This window comes from Prionailurus bengalensis, chromosome E1 (assembly GCF_016509475.1).
Source record: "Prionailurus bengalensis isolate Pbe53 chromosome E1, Fcat_Pben_1.1_paternal_pri, whole genome shotgun sequence".
Classification (NCBI taxonomy): domain Eukaryota; kingdom Metazoa; phylum Chordata; class Mammalia; order Carnivora; family Felidae; genus Prionailurus; species Prionailurus bengalensis.
In genome coordinates this window covers 19,243,155-19,265,720 of record NC_057347.1, presented here as the reverse complement: position 1 = coordinate 19,265,720, position 22,566 = coordinate 19,243,155, and the positions used below count along the sequence as shown (strand labels likewise).

Below are 22,566 nucleotides of genomic sequence, written 5' to 3'. Positions count from 1 at the left end.
TATTGTCCATTGAGTATTTATAAAAACCCATGATTAGAACAGTGATGAAATATACTAAATGACAAAACATTTAAAAGCAACACACTTCCTGAAGGGCAATTTGACAACAAGTACCCAAAATTTCAAGATGTTACTCTTTGAAACATAACAAGTCGTCCTTAGCACTACGCTGGGCAGTAATATGAACCATAGGATTGTTTTTAAATTAAAAAAATCCTTTAATAGTTTACTTATTTTTGAGAGAGAGAGGCAGAGCGAGACAGTGTGCAAGTGGGGGAGGGGCAGAGAGAGAGGAAGACACAGAATCTGAAGAGGGCTCTAGGCTCTGAGCTGTCAGCACAGAGCCCGACATGGGGCTCGAACTCATGAGCCATAAAATCATGACCTGAGCCGAAGTCAGACACCCAACTGACTGAGCCACCCAGGCGTCCCTACCGTAGGATTGTTTTTAATCATGGTATTTTCTTTTTCTAGAAGCTGTTGAGTTTTTATTTATTTGTCTTTCAAGAGTTCAGTTTATCAACCTTTTCTTTTTGGGTTTATAATTCTGAATGATTAAAAAGGCCTTCCTTTGCATATGTTTTCTTCTTCGTGGGAGTTTATCCCCATGAATGATGGGAGCACCTTTTTCCAGTCACTCACTCAGTTGTAGCAACACCATTTATTAAAAGTCCATTCTATGGCTAAAATCAAAAACACAGGAAACAATAGGTGTTGGCGAGGATGCTGGAGAAAAAGGAACCCTCATGTACTGTTGGTGGGAATGAAGGTTGGCGCAGCGTCTGTGGAAAACAGTGTGAAAGTTCCTCAAAAAATTAAAGATAGAATTACCATAGGATCCAATAACTCCACTGGGTATTCACCCAAAGAATATGAAAACATTAATCTGAAAAGATACATGTACTCTATATTTATTGCAGCATTATTTATAATAGCCAAGATACGGAAGCAACCCACGTGCCCATGGCTAGGTGAATTTTTTGTCGAATGTTAGATCCCCATATGTATTTTAAAATGTTTCGGAAAAAGCCTGATTTGATTTTTATGTATTCTGTTAAACATTCAGTGTGTAATTATTTGAAGCTTCAGGTCATTCACCAACCCTGGGACGTTGTCATCTGTTGTCTCTTCAAATATTACCTCTTCTCCGTTCTCTCTAAGCTCCATTTCTGAAACATCTATTACTCATTTTGGACCTTCTCCTTCTGTCATCTGCATCTCTTAACTTTTTTCATATTTTCCACTTCTTTATCAATCTGTACTGACCATATGTTGGCAATGTGCTCAGAAATTATCTTCCAGCTATGTGTTTTAAAAATAAAATATTTTAAAAATACATTTCCTTTGGAGGTACCTGGGTGGCTCAGTCGGTTAAGTGTCTGACTCTTGATATCAGCTCAGGTCACGATTTCAGGGTCATGAGGTTAAAAAAAATTTTTTTTAATGTTAATTTGTTGAGTGGGGGCGGGGAGGGAAAGGGGCAGAGAGAGAGGGAGACACAGAACCTGAAGCAGGCTCCAGACTCCAAACTGTCAGCAACAGAGCCAGACTTGGGGCTTGAACTCACAGACGGCAAGATCATGACCTGAGTCGAAGTCGGACACTTGACTGAGGTACCCAAGCACCCCTCAGGGTTGTGAGATTGAGCCTTCAGGCGGGCTCCGTGCTGAGCATGGAGCCTGCTTGGGATTCTTGCTTTTGCTCTCTCTCTGCCCCTCCCCCACTCACGCTGGTGCTCTCTCTCAAAATAAACATTAAAAGAGCAAATACCTAGTATATAATACTAGGTGTTACAGTAGTATAGTGTAGTAGTATAGTATAATACTAGGTAATATAGTATAAAATACTTTGACCTAGTACTTCTGTACGTCATGTATCTCTTACGTCCTGGAAGGGGTGGGGGAGAGAGGTTCTATCATCTCAGTTCATTATGTTGCCAGTACCAGCTCAGCATTTGTTTAGTATTAATGGAAACAACCTAGATATCGTTTGATAAGGGTAACAGGTACACATACGTACAAATGATTATGAGGCTGTGTGTCAAATGTTAACTGAATTATCTCTAAAAGGTGAATATCTCTAAGAAGAGTAACTGAGAATTTTTTACTTTCTTTAGATTTCTGACTTTTGAATAACTTAACAATTTTTATTTTTATAGTTGAGAAAATGAAGCTTTCTTCATTTTTTTTTTTTTTTTTTTTTTACAAAAAAAAAAACCCCGGGTCTCAAAGAGCATCAGCGGGAGCTGAGAGGAGAACAAAAATAACACTTAACATTTATTGAACACTATATATATACCAGACACTGTTAGATCGGTTAGTCTCCAAAAGCATGGAAGATTGTCTTTTATAAGGGAAGCTAGGGTTTCAGAGAAGGAGCAATAAATAGGTTTTCTTAGAAAAGTGGAAAAATGGCTAGGATGCTCTCAGTAAGTGGTGAATAAAAAAGCTATATGTTTTTGTACTGTGTAATTTTCAATTACGTAATATGAAAACTTTGTGTGGAAAGTATTTCTTTAATCACTTAGGAATAAACATTTGTTACAATGAAAAGAAGATAGTAGAGTTAAAGATAAAAAATAAGCTGGAAAGGAGACTGTTTTGTATTCACACATTCTTTTAATGGTATCAAAGAACTGGAGTCATGTGTACAAAACTATGGCCTATCTGTAATATGATCAATAGCCAGCACTTACATTGCAAAGCACAGTATATGCCAATCTCTAATGTGAGTTAATTTCTGCATTTTAATTTCTGCTTTTTTACTTCTGTCTCTGGCACATATTATGAACAAAACACCCACAGTCACTGAAGCACTTACTAAGTGACTAAGTGTAAAGTACTATGAAAGGTACCTTAAAGACTAAAGGACTCGGCACACCATCTTCGCTGGAACGTCATAAAAGTGAATGTCTAACAAGGAGGCTCTTTTACCTCACAAACTAAATCCCTCTAAATGAGATTCGAAACAAATGTCCACGGAAATTTTACAGCAATACTGAAATTTACTGAATTTGGGGAGTCTCAATCTAAAAGAGGTTAATAGCATCAAATTTGGGGAGGGTTCTGAAAAACGCTACAGTGTGGCAGAAAGAAAGAGCTCAGAACTTAAAACCAAAGGACCCATGACTGAGGTGTGGGAACTTGGGCAAATCAGTTACTCACACTGAGCTGCACAATCTCCCTTAACTAAAATATGATTATCTACCCTCCCTTATAAGTATTAAATGCAAAAACACCTCAAAGCAATATGACACAGTACCACTCAAAAAGATATTATTTTTAGAGGAAAATCAACTATAAAACAAAGCACATGTCAACAAGAGATAAGGTAAGAAACAAGTGGGATCCCAAAATATGGCCACGTGATCATCAAGCACATCTTTCCTAATAATCTTCCATCAGAAATACAAGTATATCCAACAAGTGGTCTCCTGGTAAACCTTGCATCTCAACCAAAAGAGAGCAATTATTATTTCATGGTGGTACTTTACCTAGTCATAAATTCCTCAAACTTTGAACTGGTAAGGTTAAGGCTGGACCAATGTGTATCGGCCACAGGTTTGTGCTCTGGAGGACCCAAGTACGCAAGAAGTGTTGCCATCTTATCAAAAGGTCGTCTTCCAACAGCTTTGTGATCCCTAGAAACAGCAAACTACTTAGAAAAAAGCAGCGGTTCACATGTAGCTGTACACATTGCTTTAGCTTATCACTGGTTGCTTTACTTCTTACTGTCAGCTGGTGGTTCCCAATGATTTGTAAAAACAGCAACAAAAAGACCTCGAAGGTTGTAAATATACATGGAGACATCTTAGAAATATGACCACTCCCCAAACTACAAAATTTACATAAAAATTCATTTTTTCTAGTATTCTTAATCCATTGCCATTAAACAAGCAATAAGTAAAAATAACATTGTAATCCACTTTTTCACAGGATGAAAAGAATCTTTCTTGAGAAACTCCTCTTTATGAATTGGACATATTTGTCATTGGTATCAGATCTCTGCTTAACCACGGTAAATACGGATTTTCAGTAACTGTTAAGCATTTAAAACTACACGAGAATAACAAGATACCACTTCACAAACATCAAATCGGCAAAAATTATGGCGTTTACTAATGTCAACTTTGGTGAGGATGTGTATAAAGAGGTACTCTCACTCAGTGCTGATCAAAGTGTAAATGAGCATGTACACTTTGAAAAGTAATGGAGCGGTATCTAGAAAAGGTAGGGCTGTGTGTACCACAGAACCCAGCAATCACACATTCAGGTAATACACAAGGAGACAAATATGAAGCATATTTATTACATTACTATTTAGAACAGTGAAAATCAGGAAACAGGCCTAAATATCCATCAATTAGGAAATGTGAAAATAAATTTTGATATAGTCATTCAATAAAATACTAACATAAGTTAATGGTAAATCTCAAACAGAATATTGTGTGAAGAGACTTATTCGCTATATAATTTATGCAAAATTTTTCATGTTTATTTATGAGAGAGTGAGAGCGGGGGAGGAGCAGAGAGCGAGGGAGACGCAGAATCCAAAGCAGGCTCCAGGCTCTGAGCTCTCAAGCACAGAGCACGATGCAGGGCTTGAACCCATGAACAGTGCAATCATGACCTGAGCCAAAGTCGGACACTTAACCGACTGAGCCACCCAGGCGTCCCAATTTCTGCAAATTTTTAAAACACACAAAGCTATGTTATATATGCCTATAATTTCCTTATTTTGTCAGTTTCATAGAGAGAAGTGATAGCTTTTCCCCCAAGAAACAAAATGTTACAAAGATCTGAAGTAAAATAGCAAACTAATGTTAAAGCTAGTTGGTAGACATGGGTCTCTGTTATATTACAGCCGATACTCTTCTGTATGTTTGGAATTTTTTTTTTTTTTGAAATATCCGAATTTTTAAAAACTCTGTAGCATCAAGCTACACGAATATGTATGTGAATTATGTAAGAGAAATGAATGTCTGCATTTAAAAGTTCACAGTTCATTTGCGTGTCACACAGACAAAGCATCTTCATCCTCTTATGTCCCAGCACACTTCGGTCATGCCAGTGTCACTTTAACCCAGTAACCCTTCATGAAGGATTAAAATGCTCTCTCTTTTAAACTGCCATCTCTTTATTAGTTAGCCTTAGCTTCATGGTCTTCTAGCATTCCCATGAATGAGCAAACCATTTTTATTAGCATTTAAGATTTTTCTGGACTCATTTTACATTTGTAAGAGGAATGCGTGGGAATTTGGGCTGTTTCTACACATACACAACTTGAAAGGGCAGCAAGTGATTCAGGCTACAATAGGCTTTAAAAACAGCTAATGAACCAATACCCAAGTTAATACTTTTCAATTATTGGGTATTTTCTACATAAAGCTTTATTTTCAAATACTTAGAGTATCACAAATAGAATCAGAACACTGGCAATGTTTTAATTATTCAATTCCCTAGAATTAGCTGCTCTTTAGATTCAGATACCAATACTCATTTGAACTTGTAGTAAATGTAAACTCCCCTATATCTTGTTGCACACGTTTGATGTTTTGCAAACCAGAAAAATCCAAAGGGCTAATTTGTGATTTTTTTTAGCTTAACACTTAAAAAAAAAAAAAAAAAAAAAAAAAAAAAAAAGGTCTGTAGCACCAGGTAGACTTGTTCATCATTTCATACGAGTCAACCGCTTGCCTATTTAAGAGTTTAGGGCTCTACATTTCTCTTTCCAAACCTTAATTCCTATTCTAAGCAGATGCAGAGTAAAAAAGCATTATTCGTGCCCAATAATTTTTATAAATTTAAACTAAGAGTTTTCAAAATCTCCATGGCTGCGAAATCTTACCTGTTACTGGAAAGATACTGGCCAATTTTCTCTTGATTGTTCCAGAGTAGACGATGTAAAGCAAGCACATTGCCATCACTGATGAAGGAGAGACTATGATTTACTGCATCACTGGTAGGACAATCAGATGCTATATCAAGGAAAAACCTTAAAAAATACAAAGCCATTAGAATTTTTAAAAACTAGATGCACTCATATCTATGTTTGAATCAAATTGATCTGAAGTAACTTTGTAAAATAACTGACATTACAAGTATGGAGGACTATAAGCATTATTCACATGTGACTGTCATTAAACACAGGAAGAGACAAGGAGAAGTTGGTTTTCCATTTCCCATACCGGGCTTCAGCTTCATGGTAGGTTCTGAAGTCAGACAACAACAAAATTTAGATAGATGAGACTTTGGATCGAAGCCAGTACAGTACTTTATAGATAAGGAAATGGAGACCAAGACAAGACAAAAGACTTCCCCAAAGTTACACAGCTGGTTAGGTCAGAGCCAGGATGAGAACCTTTGTTCTCTTAACTTTCTATGGGTAGTCAATCTGCTGGAATACGAATCCTATGCTGACATTCACTTTTCTCTTCAACAGAGCTTGCAGTCCAACAATATACCTTTTAAGTGCCAACTAGACAGAAACTGGTAAGAACGACAATGAAAAACTGCAAGAGAGAGCTGCCCGAGTCCAGCTTAGACTATGAGATCGATTAGTTTCACACTACATGAAAAGTAGAATTCTGTAAGCTTACATTTACAAAGCATTTTCTCATACACTACCTCATTTGTTTCTCTAAAATCAACTCAGAACACAAACAGTTTTGCCCCTATTTACAGATAAGCCCACAACTCAGAGAGATAAAGAGAAAGAACTAGTTAGTTATGGCACCTCACAGAACTCAAGTTTTCTAAAATCATAAAACTTCAACAGTTGTCATTATTCCTTTGAGTAACTTTTTAGTTCAGGTACACTTCCAAAACGAAGTATCAAAAATATTCTAGCATCAAAATATTGTCATTATACACTATTAAGCATAATATGTGCCATTTTGGCTTTAGTTTTTACAAGAAGGAATCTTTTCCTTCCCCCCCCCCCCATATTATAGCAACTTCAAATCTTTTATTTTAGTAGATGTGCCAAAAATCCCTGCTAGTTTTCAAGTATGGAAGTCACTATCAAATTATAAAGAATATGGATTTATTTCGCTACTGTCTCTTATAGTAAAAGAAAATAAGATTAACTCTGCTCTTGACCTAGAGCGGGAAGAGGAAAAAAACCTACACAGGAGCTCCACGTAGACCAAGTACACACACTTAAGTGAAACTGACAATATTTAAATCAGATAGAGCAATCCTACCTCCGCGCTGCATCAAAGTTGCTTTTCACAAAATCATTAAAAGGCCGCATATGCTCTTCTTTTGTGAAGAGAACATGATTGGCAATGCTCTGAAGTATCTAAATAATAAAACACGGTTATAAATCAGATCATTCATTGCATGAAGTGTATAACGTTCGCATATTCTTTACAAAAAACTAATTTTCTCATCAATACAATTTCTATTGCTGAGTAAATTATTCCTCATGCTATAAATATTAGGTGTTGTTTCTATTCTTTCCCAAATTACTACATATATATATATATACACATGTATGTATATATGTGTGTATATATATATATGTGTGTGTGTGTGTGTGTATATATACACACATATACACATATTTACATATATAAAAATACATATTAAAATTTTTAATGTCTTTTTTTAATAAAAACTCATACAGTCTCCATTTCAGTCTCCACTTTAGAATTTCCAGAATGAATATATAGAAAACTATCTTTAGGAGACATTTGTTAAGATATTTTCCCACGATAATAATGTCCATCAGATATCAGTCTAATGAATTCCTTTGTAATTTAACAACTAAAAATAAAACAAAAGCATATAAGTGAAAACCACAGGCTATTTCAAAAATAAATTCAAGTGTGAGTACAGAAAATGCAAAAAACTGATAATTTAGTTGGAAGGGAAATTTAAAATAGATTAGCAAAATAATTCTTCACCTTTGACATTAACTTCAAGCCCCTTTCAATTCTAGGTGGTGGCTTTTTATCTAAAATCCCTGCTTCATACGGTGAGACAATGGCAGGATTGATAAATCTGAGGAACATGGCACTTCCCACTGCACCGATGCTGTTCTGAGGGAAACGCTGGCTAACCACCTAAAAATAAGGAGTTGAGAACTGAGTATATGGTTTGAATTTAAAAAGGAAACGGGAAGAAAGAGCTCGAGGGTCAGACTTCGGCACAAAAACTCTGCACGGATCAAGCCTTGTAAACAACACATTTCTATTTTTTTCCTACTCCCCAAACATCAGTAAATAAAGCTTATCCTCAATTCTTGCCCTCCACCCCTTTTGAAGCACAACAAAGGTATCTAAGAAAGAAAGAAAGAAAGAAAGAAAGAAAGAAAGAAAGAAAGAAAGAAAGAAAGAGAAACTCTTCATGAATGAGTGGTGGAGAGAGACCTGAAAAAAGATCTTGCATTTATCATTTTGTTGTTTATACTGCAAGTTTGGTAAGTAACAAAAGCACACCAAATTTTCACACAAAGATTACCATATGTTACCAAGATGAACAGACACGAGAGTGCGGTCAACTCTTACAAGGCAAAGCTAAGTTTTCAACAGCATACCCCAAAACATCTAACATCTAACAGTAAATACTTACATTTTGTTGTGTACCTGGTACAACCACGTGTCTTGAACAAAATGCTTGCCATACACAAACAAAGGTTAGGTTTTTTTTAGATTCCTATCAAGAGAAAACACTTACAAGTAACATTGCCAGTTCCTTTCTTCCTCGGAATGCTTTTTAAGATAAGGACCTATTATTTAAATCATGAAGGAAAAGGAATTCTTGGGGATCTAAAGGAAAAACAGATCCCACCAGCAGAAGAGAGAACCCCTATGTGTACCTCAATGTGCAATTCTGTCAAATAAAAAAAGTGAAGGAAACAAGAAATAGTTGCTCACACTGGAAAACAATGTGAGCCCAATATTTAAGATGGGGTTTTCTCTTTTTATAAAACACTCTACCTTGAAGGTAAAGTAATAGGCACATTAGATTGGGAAAAAAGTGTTACAAAACTGGCTCGGGGCCCATCTCTTTCCAGTTACTGTTTTAACACAGGAAAATTATACTACTCTAAGATGTACATGTTTTACAGATAATACACACACACACTTATTTTGAAAGAACACTTGTGTAACACTTTAATCTCCACAATTACGCTTGCTCAGTGTAGCTAACCGCTGCATAAAGCAGGGGTGATCCCAACAGCCAAGCCGCACGCAGCACTGCAGTCGACATGCTAAGATTCCAGGGATAAACCTACATTTCAGAGGACAGTGAGGGAAAATGAGAAAATGGGCTTTCTGTGCAGAATCCCACGTAACTCTAGTTCACTTTACAATGCCTTAATAAAGTAATACTCCTTGCCATGAATTCACACAGCTCACTGACTCCAGATTAACTCCGGGAAGAATAAGGATTATTTCATTTCATTCTCTTCCCTTTAGTGCTTCGTGTGGTATATACATTTTCAATGTCTTCTTATTCGCTGCCTCAAATCTCTAAATAGTGTTCTGCCGTACCTGAGGGAATTAGTAAATATAAGATTTCAGACGATTCAGGTTTTCGAGCCCAAGAACACCCTCTCAAGTGGCACTAACACGGAGTTGTAACTAACATATTCTCACCTTCATTTACACTACGTAGCTCAGGAGGCTTTCTTGTGTTACAGCGCTCTGGGTGCTACTGTGTGAAGGACAACCTTGCTGTGCTTCACTCAAAGGAAGCTGCTGCAGACGGCTAAATACAGCAGCCTCACTAGAACAGCTTTAAAGCCCAAATACTGTTTGAGAGTTATTCTTAGCCGAAATACAGTTTTAGAAATAGAATTAAGAAGAAAATTCAAGTGCTTTTACTATTCTAGGATAGTATTTAACCTTTCGGAGAAGAGGAACAGACAAATGACTACATACATTCACACAGACCAAATTCTTCACACAATTTCACAATGTTCAGGGACCACCGTTGCTACTGAGTGGTTCTTTTAGAACTCCCAAATTTTAATCTTAAAACAGAAGAAACTTAACAACAAATCTACAAAATTGTAAAGCTTGTAAAGAGTTAGCAAGAAGAGGATTAAAAACTGCTTTATATTTAATTGTAAACAGGTTGTTTGAAAGGAACAGCCATATATTCAGATTAGTCCGTTAAAATCCTAAAACAGTTTTTAAAAATTGAAAGCCATAATTTGGTTTCCAAAGAACCAATTAATTTATAAAATACTAACCTGCTGTGAAAACATCTCTCAAAAACCAGTAACTTGTACACGTATTTTTCAAAGTAGCTACTTACTAGTTTTGTCTAGAACAAAAAAGTTTTAAAGCGTGACTCACACTTATACCTGATTCATACTTAATACTATTAATCTCATAATATAATGAAAAGGGAGAATACTGTCAAACTTCTGAAAAGTACTGCATTTTCACTTTCCTCCACATCTTCAAAGTTAATTCTTGTCAAAACTCAAAGTACCCACACCTCAGAAACACACATTGTTTCTGGTATCATATAATTATGCATCCCAATGACGACAGTATCAGTATATTTTTGGAACTAAAACCTTACAAAATGTACTCAATATCAAACAAAATGCTGTATAACAAGTTTCATGAGACAATTTATAAAAATAGTTCTTTCTCTTTCACCACTAATGGACATCAATGTAATTTTACCTCATAATATACATATGCAAGTGTTTTATTTTTTAAGCTACAAAAATCTAATTTAGATCCCAAACACATTCTGCACAAAAGGGCAAAGTTGGGCTAGTCTATACTCTGAAACCAGTTACCAGTCAAATGTCCTCTTTACTCCCTCGAGTAAAATCTGAACAACACGGTACAAATAAATGCAGTCATAAACTTTACACAGCAAGAGGATCACTACGCAAACATGCTTAATTCCCGGAGTTAGGTAGACAATGAACTTCGAGAAGGAGATCTGGTTACACATTATATGTTTGAGCATAATAAGAGGACTTATCTATAATATGACTATGCAGCTAATACACCAGAAGCCAGAACCTTCACTCTATGTTTTACATATTCCGATCCATTATCCATATACCCCAAAAGAGTTAGCTTGCTTTTTAAAGAAAAGATCATTAGATTCATAAGCCAGCAACTCCATAAACTGACATTTTAAATTTATGATGACTATGTTGTCTTCATACTTTAGAATGTGTTCCCAAATACCTCAAATTACCAATTAGTTTCCCTCTGTTTCCATGAGGACCTCATATCACCTGTGCTGAGAGATACATTCCAAAACTCAGTGTTACCCAGAAACTTAAAAAAAAATCTGAAAATAACACTAGCAGAAAATAACATTTCAAGGAACAATTTTAGACAAAATCTTAATAAATAAAGCAATGTTAGGAAGGCTAGAAAACATGCTCTAGAGAAACACAGAAAGCCAGAATTTTAATTTATGTGATACACTACACAATGCCATTAGTAAAACACTGAACGGGTGTTAGAAACGGTAAATTAATTTCAACAGTGATGGTGTATACATGTTAAACTCACATATGCTGAGAATTAGAAGCATTAGAAAGGAATGTTTTTATTAAGCAAGAAAGCCATCCAATCCATTTGCTCACAGCTGACCCAACTTACTTAACATACTCAAAATCGTGAATGTACATAAGCATAGTTGTCTAAATTTTAATCTAGTTCTGAATTTAAAACAGAAGCCTATTATTTCTAAAGCTTAGACAAGGAATCAAAGATGAAACCAAATAAATATTCTAAATTTTACCTTCGTCCGTAAACCGCCTACATGACTCCTAAACGTTTTTGGTTTTTTTTTGTTTTTTTTTAACATCTTTCTCTAAAATCATTTGGATTATATGAACAAAGATAATGCTCGGCCTGGTAAGTCATAGTGACAGACAATGACAAGTTTAAAATGAATGAATCTGGACCAAATTCTACTCATGGGAAGAAAATAAAATTATGACTACTGTAATTTTCTTCCTTTTAATTAGGACAAGTTCATAGAAACAGGCATGTTTGCAAAATGAGGTGTTTTGCAATGAGGTGTTTCTATACAAAATGGACTCGATGAGTTTTCCGTTATTTCGAAAGTACTATATTCTCAGTCCCAATAGTCTAATCGTGACTTTCTCTAAGGTAAACGTTTATCATTAGGATTTTTATAATCTAAGCACAAATATCTAAATTCTGGCTCAGACTCTCTAGATAAAAATATAAAAAGTAAAAAAGAAAACAAAAAGAAACTGCAACTTTCAGGTAAGATTTAGAAAGTGACACTTTCCCTCCGTATATTTCTAACAATGAAGAAAAACTTTCACCTCTAGGAAAAGAAACCATTCACATTACCTGCAACAAGAAGCAAGAATGAAGAGAGTCAGCATTTCCTAAGGCCTTGAAATTAAGTTTCTTTTGCATTCATTTATAATTTTTAAAATAACAATAATAAAATTAGACCAGAGATATCCAATGCAACAAATGCCCCCAAAACGCCTTTGGGATAAATCAAACCAAAGGAACACAGAGAATGTTTCAATGTAACTTAATTCCAGGGTTAATTGAAATGAAAGCTATTTTGTGCCAGAATTAGTAGAATGATTTTACAGTGAAGGTCAAATAGGCTGAAGTGAAGATGTTCTTAACAAACAGCAAAAGATTTTTGTTTTGCTTTGAAAGAAACAGCTAATAAAAAGTTCTCCAAACTTACTGATTTTTTGTTTTCCTTTTTTTCTTTTACTGTAGCTTTATTCAGTAGGGAGTGGCAAGTTGCCTACAGGACAGAGATGAGCACAAACAAGTCACAGCACCAACTACATACAGCAACAAAAACAATGTTGGCTTGTACATAAAATTACATGATCAAATGTAACACAAATGGAATCAACAAAAAATTAGAAATCAACTGAATTTCGAGGGATGAATTTTATTTCTGGATTTTAATTTTTATCACATTTTCAAGCCAAAGCACTAAATAAACAGCAAGAAATGTTGAGACAATCATATCTACTATTTCTGGCTATAAATCACGGAAAAGTTCTCCCCAAGTAAATTTGAGGACATTTCATATTTACATTTCAGTTCATTCCTAGCTTTTGATAAATTTCATGTAAAATGTTCATTACAAGTAGATCACACACTAAAAACACTTCCATGTGTCTACATAATTTTTTCTTGATAAATACTTCTCTGTGTATCCTTCAATTGACTTAAAGCTCTTTTTTCAATAGCTGGCATTTAATTTAGACCTAATGATTTAAAAAATAAACATTACATGACTATATATAAGGGGAAAATTCACTTCAGAGATTCTCAATTAAAAATGTGTCGCTCTTAAAATTTCACATATTTTTCTGTTGGCAGGCTACTTCCTGAAAAAGTTCTAATCAGAGGAGGTTAAAAGCTCTGCAACGTTTGGAAGAAGAATGTTATCAGCTCAACTAGAAATAAGCATTAATTAATATTAAAGTGAAGAAACTGCAGAGAAAATTATAGAATAAAACTTAGAAGCCGCTTAAAATTTTTCACATATTTGACTATCAGAATGTATCAAAAAACAAAATACCAAAAAAGAAAAACAAAACAAAACAAAAACAAAACCCACAGACATACTGGCTTCACCTCTCAGAGTTCCTTCTAAGTCAAAGAGTTCTTTTTAAATTAAGACTCCTGGTTAGATCAGACGAGGCACAACAATTTTTAAAAATATCTTTAAAACCAAATTAGATCCACCATACATGGCATTTTATTCTAGGAATTCAGTGCATTCAACACCATAACCTTAAAGTTAATTTGACATTTGTTCACCCATCCTTCCATCCATCCATCCAAGTAGTTATTGTGCATCTAACATGCCAGATACCATTCTAGGCATCAGGAAACAGCAGTAGAACAAAAAGACACAGTCCTTCTCTCACGGAGCTCTGGTTCAAACTTTAGACTATATACAAAAGTACCAGACAGATCACCAAACACAGATCAGAACCAAACAGATCACCAAAACACAGTTTTATGTAACTTTTTTTCAATTATGATGTATAATTATCATTTATAGCCTTTAAAAAACTGGCATGGGGTGCCTGGGAGGCTCGGTTGGTTGGGCGTCCAACTTTGGTTCAGGTCATGATCTTGGGGTTCATGGGTTCGAACCCTTCATTGGGCTCTCTGCTGTCAGCACAGAGCCTGCTTTGGATCCTGTGTCCCACTCTCTCTCTCTCTGCCCCCTCCCCACTCACACTCTTGCTCTCTCTCAAAAATAAGTTAAAAAATTGTTGTAAACTACTTCTGTTCAGAGAAGCAGATTTACTGGGAAAAGATGACATTTACTTAGAATCATAATATTTGGCTTTCTCAGAATTCTCTCACTATAACTTAAGAGAACATCCATTCTGGGAATTATTTTCTCATTATAGGTATCCCCTGCTTTTTGAAAGTTCGCTTTCACAAAAGACTTACATTAGTACCTATTTTTGCTAACTAAAAGGAATCCAAAGAGCATTTTTGCCTTTATGAGGAAAAAAGCAAAAAACGAGTATTACAACCAGCATCTGTTTTTCAGCGAGCCATTACAGAGGAAGCTCACTCCCCAAGCAGCGAGCTGACCACCACCAAGCTCCTTGCCCAGGCGCTACTGTCAGTATCAAGTCGCCACAGCTTTGAACTTGTCTAGGAGCATCTGTGCTTTATCTCAACTCATTTTGTGCATCCATTAGCGGGATGTGTCCTAAGGTATCAGAAAAGCCTAAGAGTTCATAAGGGTGTTATGCTTACCATAACACTGGGTGGGATTAAGCATTTCAATTGTGAATGAAAAAGATACTGCGTGTGCACTCAACTTGCCTGTATCCACCATTCATATTATTTACTGACGGAGAGAAAGAATTCTGAAAGTTGCTGAAGTTACTATTGGTTCTTCCAGTAGCAAAGTGGTCTCTTTTAGTCAGCATCCAGTACCGGATGCGATGGAAAGTCTACTGCTTGGGTGGATTGATGGGTGAACAAAGCAAAGGGTTCCATTAAGTTATCTAACACTTCAGGAGACATCCATTTTTTTAGTAAGCTGAAACAGAAAGTACTGGACAATGAGGATCAAAGTGTTGCAAAAGCAGAATTGAAAGGTAGTCATGGGTGGTTTGATCGGTTTTGAGGCAAGAGCAGCTTCATAGCTTAAAGGTTATTGGAGAGAGTGTTTTGGCTGATACTAAAGCTGCCGAAAAGTTCCCAGAAGAACTGAAGAAAATAATTATAGCAGGTGGTTATTCACGTAAACAAGTGTTTAACTGCAATTTATTAGTGGAAAAAGTTGCCACGCAAAACATGTATTTCAATAGAAGAAAAGCAGGCTAAAGGACACAAGGCATCAAAGGACAGGTTTACCTTAATGCCTACTATTAACACCACTGGTGATGCTGTCCTTAGTCCTCTACTAGTATGCCATTCAGAAAATCCAAGGGCACTTAAAGGCACTGATAAGGATACACTTCTCGTGTTTAAATCACATCCAAGTGGTTGGAATATCCAAGTGATTTTTTTCTGAGTGCATGAGTGGATACATTAGTCCTTTTGTTGAAAATACTGTAGAGAAAACAATCGTGATAACAGGTGTCTTCTGATGGATGAAAACTGTGCTGCTCATCCACCCGGCATTACTGAGTATGACAGTAACACTGCGGTTGTGTTCTTCCTGTTGAATATGACGTTGTTGGTACAACCATGTGTCCTAGGCCTAACGGGCACGATTAAAGCTTCCTATATGCAAGAACCAACAGAGAAGCCAACTCCAAAGGATTTTTACAAAGGATCTGGAAAGACTACCATTTAAAACTGGCATTCGCCAACCTTGGAGATCCTCTTGATAAGCTAACAGTCTGGGTGAGAAATGGTGCTTAGTGGATGGTCTCCTGAAGCAGTGAACAATTTTAAAGGCTTCAAACCAACAATTAATATGGCCAAACCAATTGACTTTGGCTAAGGAGGATCAGTTTGTGGAAACTGAATATGATGTTGAAGGTTTCGGCATTCCATGACCAAGAAGTGACAGATGAAGAGGTGATGCAACTCCAAGAGGAGAGAACACCGATCGACCACGAACGCAGCAGTGAACGGCCGGACAGTGCAGTTGTCCAGGAACTGAACGGGAAGCACTTGAGTGAGATTTCTGCTACAACAGACAGTGCTGCAGTGACTGCAGAAAAGTATGGCTTTAATTTTGAAAGGGCACGTAGGTTTAGGGCAGGTTTGCATAACGTTTTGAGTGCCTACAAATAACTGTAGTATAGAAAAATGCAAGAGGCTGAGCAGTTGAGCATACTGTCGTATTTCAAGCCTTCCACACCAGCCACATTAGCCACGGCAGACGATGAACCTCGACATTTGACATCGAGGCAGGCAGACATAGAAGAAGTTGTAGACGTTAGTGACCTGCTCGCACTGATGGATTTAGACAATGATGAGATGTTAACAGGTGACCCTCTTCCTCTTTCTCCTATACTCCATACTCCTGTACCTCCCACGACCCCAACCTCCAGCACCCCAGCCTAACACACCACCATCACCACCTGTCAGCCCTCTGATGTGCCGTCTTCCCAATTTTGGAAAGCCAAACCACACTGTACATACATTATTTGTACTTCATACAGGCTGTGTATTTATCATATTATTCTTGTTTTTACTATATGTTCATGTTATTTTAGCTTTTATGTGTTATTTGGTATGATTCGGTAGGCTATTTTGGGGGTCTGAGAACGCTAAAAAAAATTTCCATATAAATTAATGGTAAGTGCTTCTTCCCTTTATGTCACCTAGGCTTACAAAAGGTTTCACAGGAACACTCTACTTTGGGATAGCGGGGAAAACCTGTATTCCAAAACTATTAGGGGGACAAGTGGAAATAAATACATGGAAAAATGTCTTAATTGTAAGTCTCACACATGTTCACAGTTGACTATTCTTACGTAATCGGAACCCAGTTCACTAAGTAAGGAGACATACAAAATAAGAAACCTGGTTAAAGCAGGATTCAAAAAAAGCTTAACAGTCAAAAATATGAACTCAGGAAAAAAGAGGTAATGCTCAGAGAAGTTCATTAGCTATCAATATCCTCACTTTTCAAAATTTTCCAAGCAAGTCCCAAAGCAGGAGCCATGTTTACTAGAGGAAACAATCGACTACTATCCTTCCCAGCAGAACACAGAAGTACAAAGGTACCATTATGTCACTGCCAAAGTCAAAAGGGCAAGAAAAAGCCAGAGGAAAGATGAATAAGAATAAAAGAGCAAACTGAAGGGAAAACTACATTTTGTAGGAGACTCAGTGAAAGAATAACTTGAGATCAAAGCTTTTTTTTTAATTAGTAATTTTAAAATTCTGTTATCACTTATTAAAAAACAAAACCTTATTTATAAATAAAATAGCGCACTTTTGCTCTACAGTACTCTACGTTCCAACAAGCTTCGACCTTATTGAAACTTACTTCAACCAGTGCGCTGACACAACATTTAAATAATATTCATAAAGAGAATAATTTTATGTGAAATTTTAATATGAGAATTCAGCTCTGTTATAATGCAGGATATTTAATTATGGCATGCCTTAAAAAGTACAACACATAGTATTTTAATAAGCCAGAAATGATTACTTTGCTCTTATTTCTGATTTATGTTCACTACCTCCTCTCTTCCTATGAAAGCTGGCAAGAATCTTGTCTACTTGGGTGGAATGGATAGGAGAATTTATTCCTTCATTAAATATTTCCAAGTAGTTACAAAGTGCCAAGCCCTGTTCCTTTTACCTTATCAGAATCATGGTCTCAGATTGGACTCCCAAATTTGCTGATGACACAAAAATTTTTTTTTCCTTTAGGATGCCAACCACATGAAGAATTTTACTAAAATCTAGGAAAATCATGTAATCAGGTAGTCGGTAACCATTCATTTTTAACTCAAGTCAAAGCCACTGCCACTTCAGAAAATGAAATGTTCTCTGAAAACTACTAAGGCCGACCAAGAAGTTGACACATACTATTTTAAATATATGCTCCCCATTTCTTGTCTGCCTAGTTTTATAAACAAGAAAAAATGAATCAGATTTGAAGAAAAAACTGAATAATGCCCCAACTCAAGATACTGTTCACTGTATAAGGTTTCAAATTACAACTAAACTACCTTCTAGTCTCAGATTTAAGTAGCTGAAAAAATTATGTGGGGTTCTCCTAAGCCTCCTTGAGCTATTTTAAAAAGGCAGTAAGAGTAATGATAAATTAAGAAAGTTTAATGCGAGGTATACTTTATCATCTATGTATATGATGACAAGATTTTTTTTTTGGCTTTTTTCCACCTTTGTTGAGACATTACTGGCATATGTCACTGTATAAGAAGTTCAAGGCTTACAGCATAATTTGCATATATTGTAAAAATAATTACCACAATAGGTTCAGATAGCATCCATCTTTTCATACAGATACAATAAAAAAAGAAAGACAAAAAGTGTGATGAGAACTCACAGGATTTACTCTCTTCACAACTTTCCTATGTGTCATAGAGCAGGGTTAGCTATAGTCATCAAGCTGTACGTTATGTCCCTAGTACTTCCTTAGTACTGGAAATTTGTACCTTTTGACTACTTTCCTCCAATTTCCTCTGCCTCCAACCTCCACCACAAGTCTGATCTCTTTTTCCATGAGTTTAGCTGTGTTTTTTTTTTTCATGGTTCCACATATAGGTGAGATGGTACAGTATATTTGTCTCTCACTTATTTCACTTAGCATAATGCCTTCAAGGGCCGTGTATATTGTCACGAATGCCAAGATTTCCTCATTTTGTATGGCTCAATAATATTCCATTTTGTATATACCCACAATTCTTTTAAACCATTCATCTGTTGATGGATTTTTGAGTTGTTTCCATGCCTTGGCTACTATAAATAATGCGATGAACATGGGGGTGCAGATACCTTTTCAAGTTAGTGTTTTGTTTCCTTTGGATATAGTCCCAGAAGTGGAATTGCTAGACGATGTGGCAGTTCTATGTTTAATTTTTGGAGGATTTTCCATACTGTTTTCCACAGTAGCTATACAATTTACAAGTGCACCAACAGTGCACAGGGTTCCCTTTTTTCTCCATCCATGCCAGCATTTGTTATCTCTAGTCTTTTTGATGATGGCCACTCTAACAGGCATGGGTTGATACCTCATTGTGGTTTTTTTAACAGGCATTTCCCTAATGACTAGTGATGCTGAACATCTTTCCATATACTTTTTGGCCTTTCATGTAACTTCTTTAGAGAAATATCTATATGTCTATTCCAAGTTACCTACTAATCATTTTTAAATTTGCTTTTTTTTTTTTTTGCTATTGACAATTGTGTAAGTTCTTTATATATTTTAATATTCACTCATTATATACATGGTTTGCGAATATTTTTTCTCCACTCCATAGTTGTCTTTTCATTTTATGGATGGTTTATTTTGCTGTGCAGAAACTTTCTAGTTTGATGTAGTCCCACTTGTTTATTTTTGAGTTTGCTGTGCTTTAGGTGTCATATCCAAAAAATATTACCAAGACCCATGCCAAGAACCTTTATTCCTATGTTTTCTTCTAGCGGTTTCATGGTTTCAAGTCTTACATTTAAATCTTTAATCCATTTCAAGTTAATTTGTGAGGGACTTAAGATATGGTTCCAATTTCATTCTTTTACATGTGAATATTTGGTTATCCCAGCACCATTTATTGAAAAGACTATCTTTTATAATTAGTTGATTCTATATGCTTGGGTTTATTTCTGGGCTCTTGATTCTGTTCCACTGGTCAGTCCATCTGTTTTTATGCAGTACCTACTATTTTGATGATTATAGCTTTAAATTAGGAAATGTGGTGCTTCCTTTGTTCTTTTTGGGGGGGAGGTAGGGTGTTTTGTGTTTCCATATGAATTTTAAGGGCTTTTTTTTTCTATTTCTATAAAAATGTCACTGAAAACTTGATAGAGATTGCACTGAATCTACAGATGGCTTTTGGTACTATTCATATCTAAACTATTAATTCTTCCAATCCATGAACACAAGATACCTTCCCATTTATCTGTATCTTAAATCTGTTTTCATCAATGGCTTATAGTTTCCAGAATAGAGATCTTTCACATTCTTAAATTTATTCCTAAGTATTTTATTGTTTTGATGCCATCATAAATAGGATCTATTTTTTCCCATAAATTTGTTAGTGTACAGAAATGCTACTGATTTTTGTATGTTAATTATGTGTACTGCAACTTTACTTAGTTCACTGATTAGCTCTGTTTTTTGGTTGTATTTGGGATTTCCTATATATATCATCTGCAAGTAGAAACAATTTTACTTCTTCCTTTCCAATTCTGAGGCTTTTAATTTTTCTTGCCTGATTGCTCTAGCTAGCACTGCTAGTACTATGTTGAATAGGAGTGGTAAGAGTGGATACCTCTGTCTTGTTCCTCATCTTAGAAGAAATGCTTTCAACCTTTCACCACTGAATATGTTAGCTGTGTGGTTGTCATTTATGGCCTTTATTATGTTGATATACATTCCTTCTATGCCTAACTTATTAAGAGTTTTTATCATGAATGGATGTGGAATTTTGTCAAATCCTTTTTCTGCATTTATTGAGATGATCATATGATTCTTTTCTTCCACTGAATTAACGTAATGCATCACACTGATTTGCAGATGCTGAACTATCCTTGCAACGAAGGATAAATCCCACATCATCATGGTGCGAACATTTTAATATGCTGAATTGTTTGCTAGTAATTTACTGAGAATTTCTGTATCTATACTCATCAATGATATTTACCTATAGTTTTCTTTCCCAGCAGTGTCCTTTTCTGGTTTTGGTACCAGGGTAATGCCTCACAAAATGAGTCTGGAGTGCTCTCTTTTCAATTTTTGCTAAGAGTTTGAGAAGGACTGGTTGTTAATTCTTCTGTAAATGTCTAGTAAAATTCACCAGGGAAGCCAACTGGTCCTGGGCTTTTCTTTGTTGGGAGAATTTAGGAATTCTATTCAGAGTTTCTATTTCTTCCTAATTCAGTCTTGATAAGTTGTATGTTTCTAAGACTCTTTCCATTTCTTCTAGGTTGTCCAGTTTGTTGTCTAGTTTGTTCACAGTAGTCTCTTATGACCCTTTGAATTTCTGTGGCATCGGTTGTGAGGTCTCCTTTTTCATTTATAATTTCTTGATTTGGTCCTTCCTCTCTTCTCCTTGCTTAGTCTAGCTAAAGGTTTGTCAATTTTGTTTATCTTTTCAAAGAAGCAACTCTTAGTCTGGCTCATCTTTTCTGAGGTTTTTCTATATTTATTTCTATTTCACTTATTTCTGCTACAATCTTTATTTCCTTTCTTCTGCTAACTTGGAGCTCAGTTTATTCTTTTTCTAATTCCTTAAGAGAAAGAGTTAGGTTGCTTATTTGGGATCTTTCCTGCTTCTTAACATAGGTGTTTACTGGTATGAACTTTCCTCTTAGAACTGCTTTTGCTACATCGCACATGTTCTGGTATGTTGTGTTTCCATTTTCATTTATCTCAAGAAACTTTTTATTTCTCTTTTAATTTCTTTTTTTAACCATTAATTGTTCAGGGTAGTGTTTAATTTCCATGGGTTCACTCATTTTCCAGCTTTCCTCATGTAATTGATTTCTAACTTCATGCCATTGTGGTCAGAGAAGATACTTGGTATGATTTTAATCTTCTTGAATCTGCTAAGACTTGTTGTGTGACCTAACAGATGGTCTATCCTAGAAAATGTTCCATGTGTGTTTTGGAAGAATGTATATTCTGCTGTTGTTGGATAGCATGTTCTATATATGTCTGTTAGGTGCATTTGGGATTTAAGTGTTGTTCGAATCTGCTGTTTCCTTATTCTCTGTCTGGATGACCTAACCATTGTTGAGAGTAGGGTATTAAAATCCCCAACAATTACTTTATTACTATTTATTTCTCCTTTTAGGTCTGTTAGCTTTTGCTTTATACATTTAGGTGCTCCAATGCTGGGCACATAAATATTTATAACTATTGTATCTTCTTGATGTATAGACCCCTTTTTATCATTATATATTGACTTTTGTTTCTTTTTGCCATTTTTAGTTTAAAGTCTATTTGGTCCAAAATAAGTATAGCTACTCCTGTTTTTTTTTTTTCTGGTTACCATTTGTTTGAAATGACTTTTTCCATCCCTTCACTCTCCGTCTATGTGTGTCTTTAAGGCTAACATGAGCCTCTTGTAGGCAACATATTGTAGGATCTTGTTTTTTTTAATCCATTTAGCCACTCTATGCCTTTCAATTGGGAAAACTTAATCCACTTATATTTAAAGTAATTATTGATAGGAAAGGACTACTGCCATTTTGTTAACTGTTATAAGTTTTCTTTTAGTGATACAGCAAAAACATCTTTATAAATAGCAATGGGGGAATAATTCACACAGAGCAGCCTGAAACAGCTTTTTAAAATGGTGATTTCACTGATCTTGCTAATGTCTCTAAGCAACTGAAGCCCTGTGCTAAAAAACAAATGGCTGGGGATGACTCTGCAAAGAAAAAGACATAAAGACATGGGTTTTGGTAAATGTGTAAAT

The 22,566-nt window shown here is 35.7% G+C and overlaps 1 protein-coding gene across 14 annotated transcripts in view; it reads right to left on the bottom strand.

Moving 5' to 3' along the window:
• NF1 (neurofibromin 1) overlaps window positions 1–22,566 on the bottom strand; it is a 247,496-nt gene that overhangs the window by 97,706 nt on the left and 127,224 nt on the right. For 10 of the 14 annotated variants that reach the window (XM_043583631.1, XM_043583632.1, XM_043583640.1 and 7 more), the window contains 5 exons: window positions 12,681–12,743; window positions 7,910–8,068; window positions 7,205–7,302; window positions 5,848–5,994; window positions 3,494–3,640 (listed from right to left, as the gene is read on the bottom strand). In XM_043583631.1, coding sequence (XP_043439566.1) covers window positions 3,494–3,640; window positions 5,848–5,994; window positions 7,205–7,302; window positions 7,910–8,068; window positions 12,681–12,743 — 614 coding nt within the window. Of the gene's footprint in view, window positions 1–3,493; window positions 3,641–5,847; window positions 5,995–7,204; window positions 7,303–7,909; window positions 8,069–12,680; window positions 12,744–19,262; window positions 22,519–22,566 lie in introns of those variants that run through there. The other 4 variants (XM_043583637.1, XM_043583638.1, XM_043583633.1 and 1 more) reach the window with 2 other exon arrangements.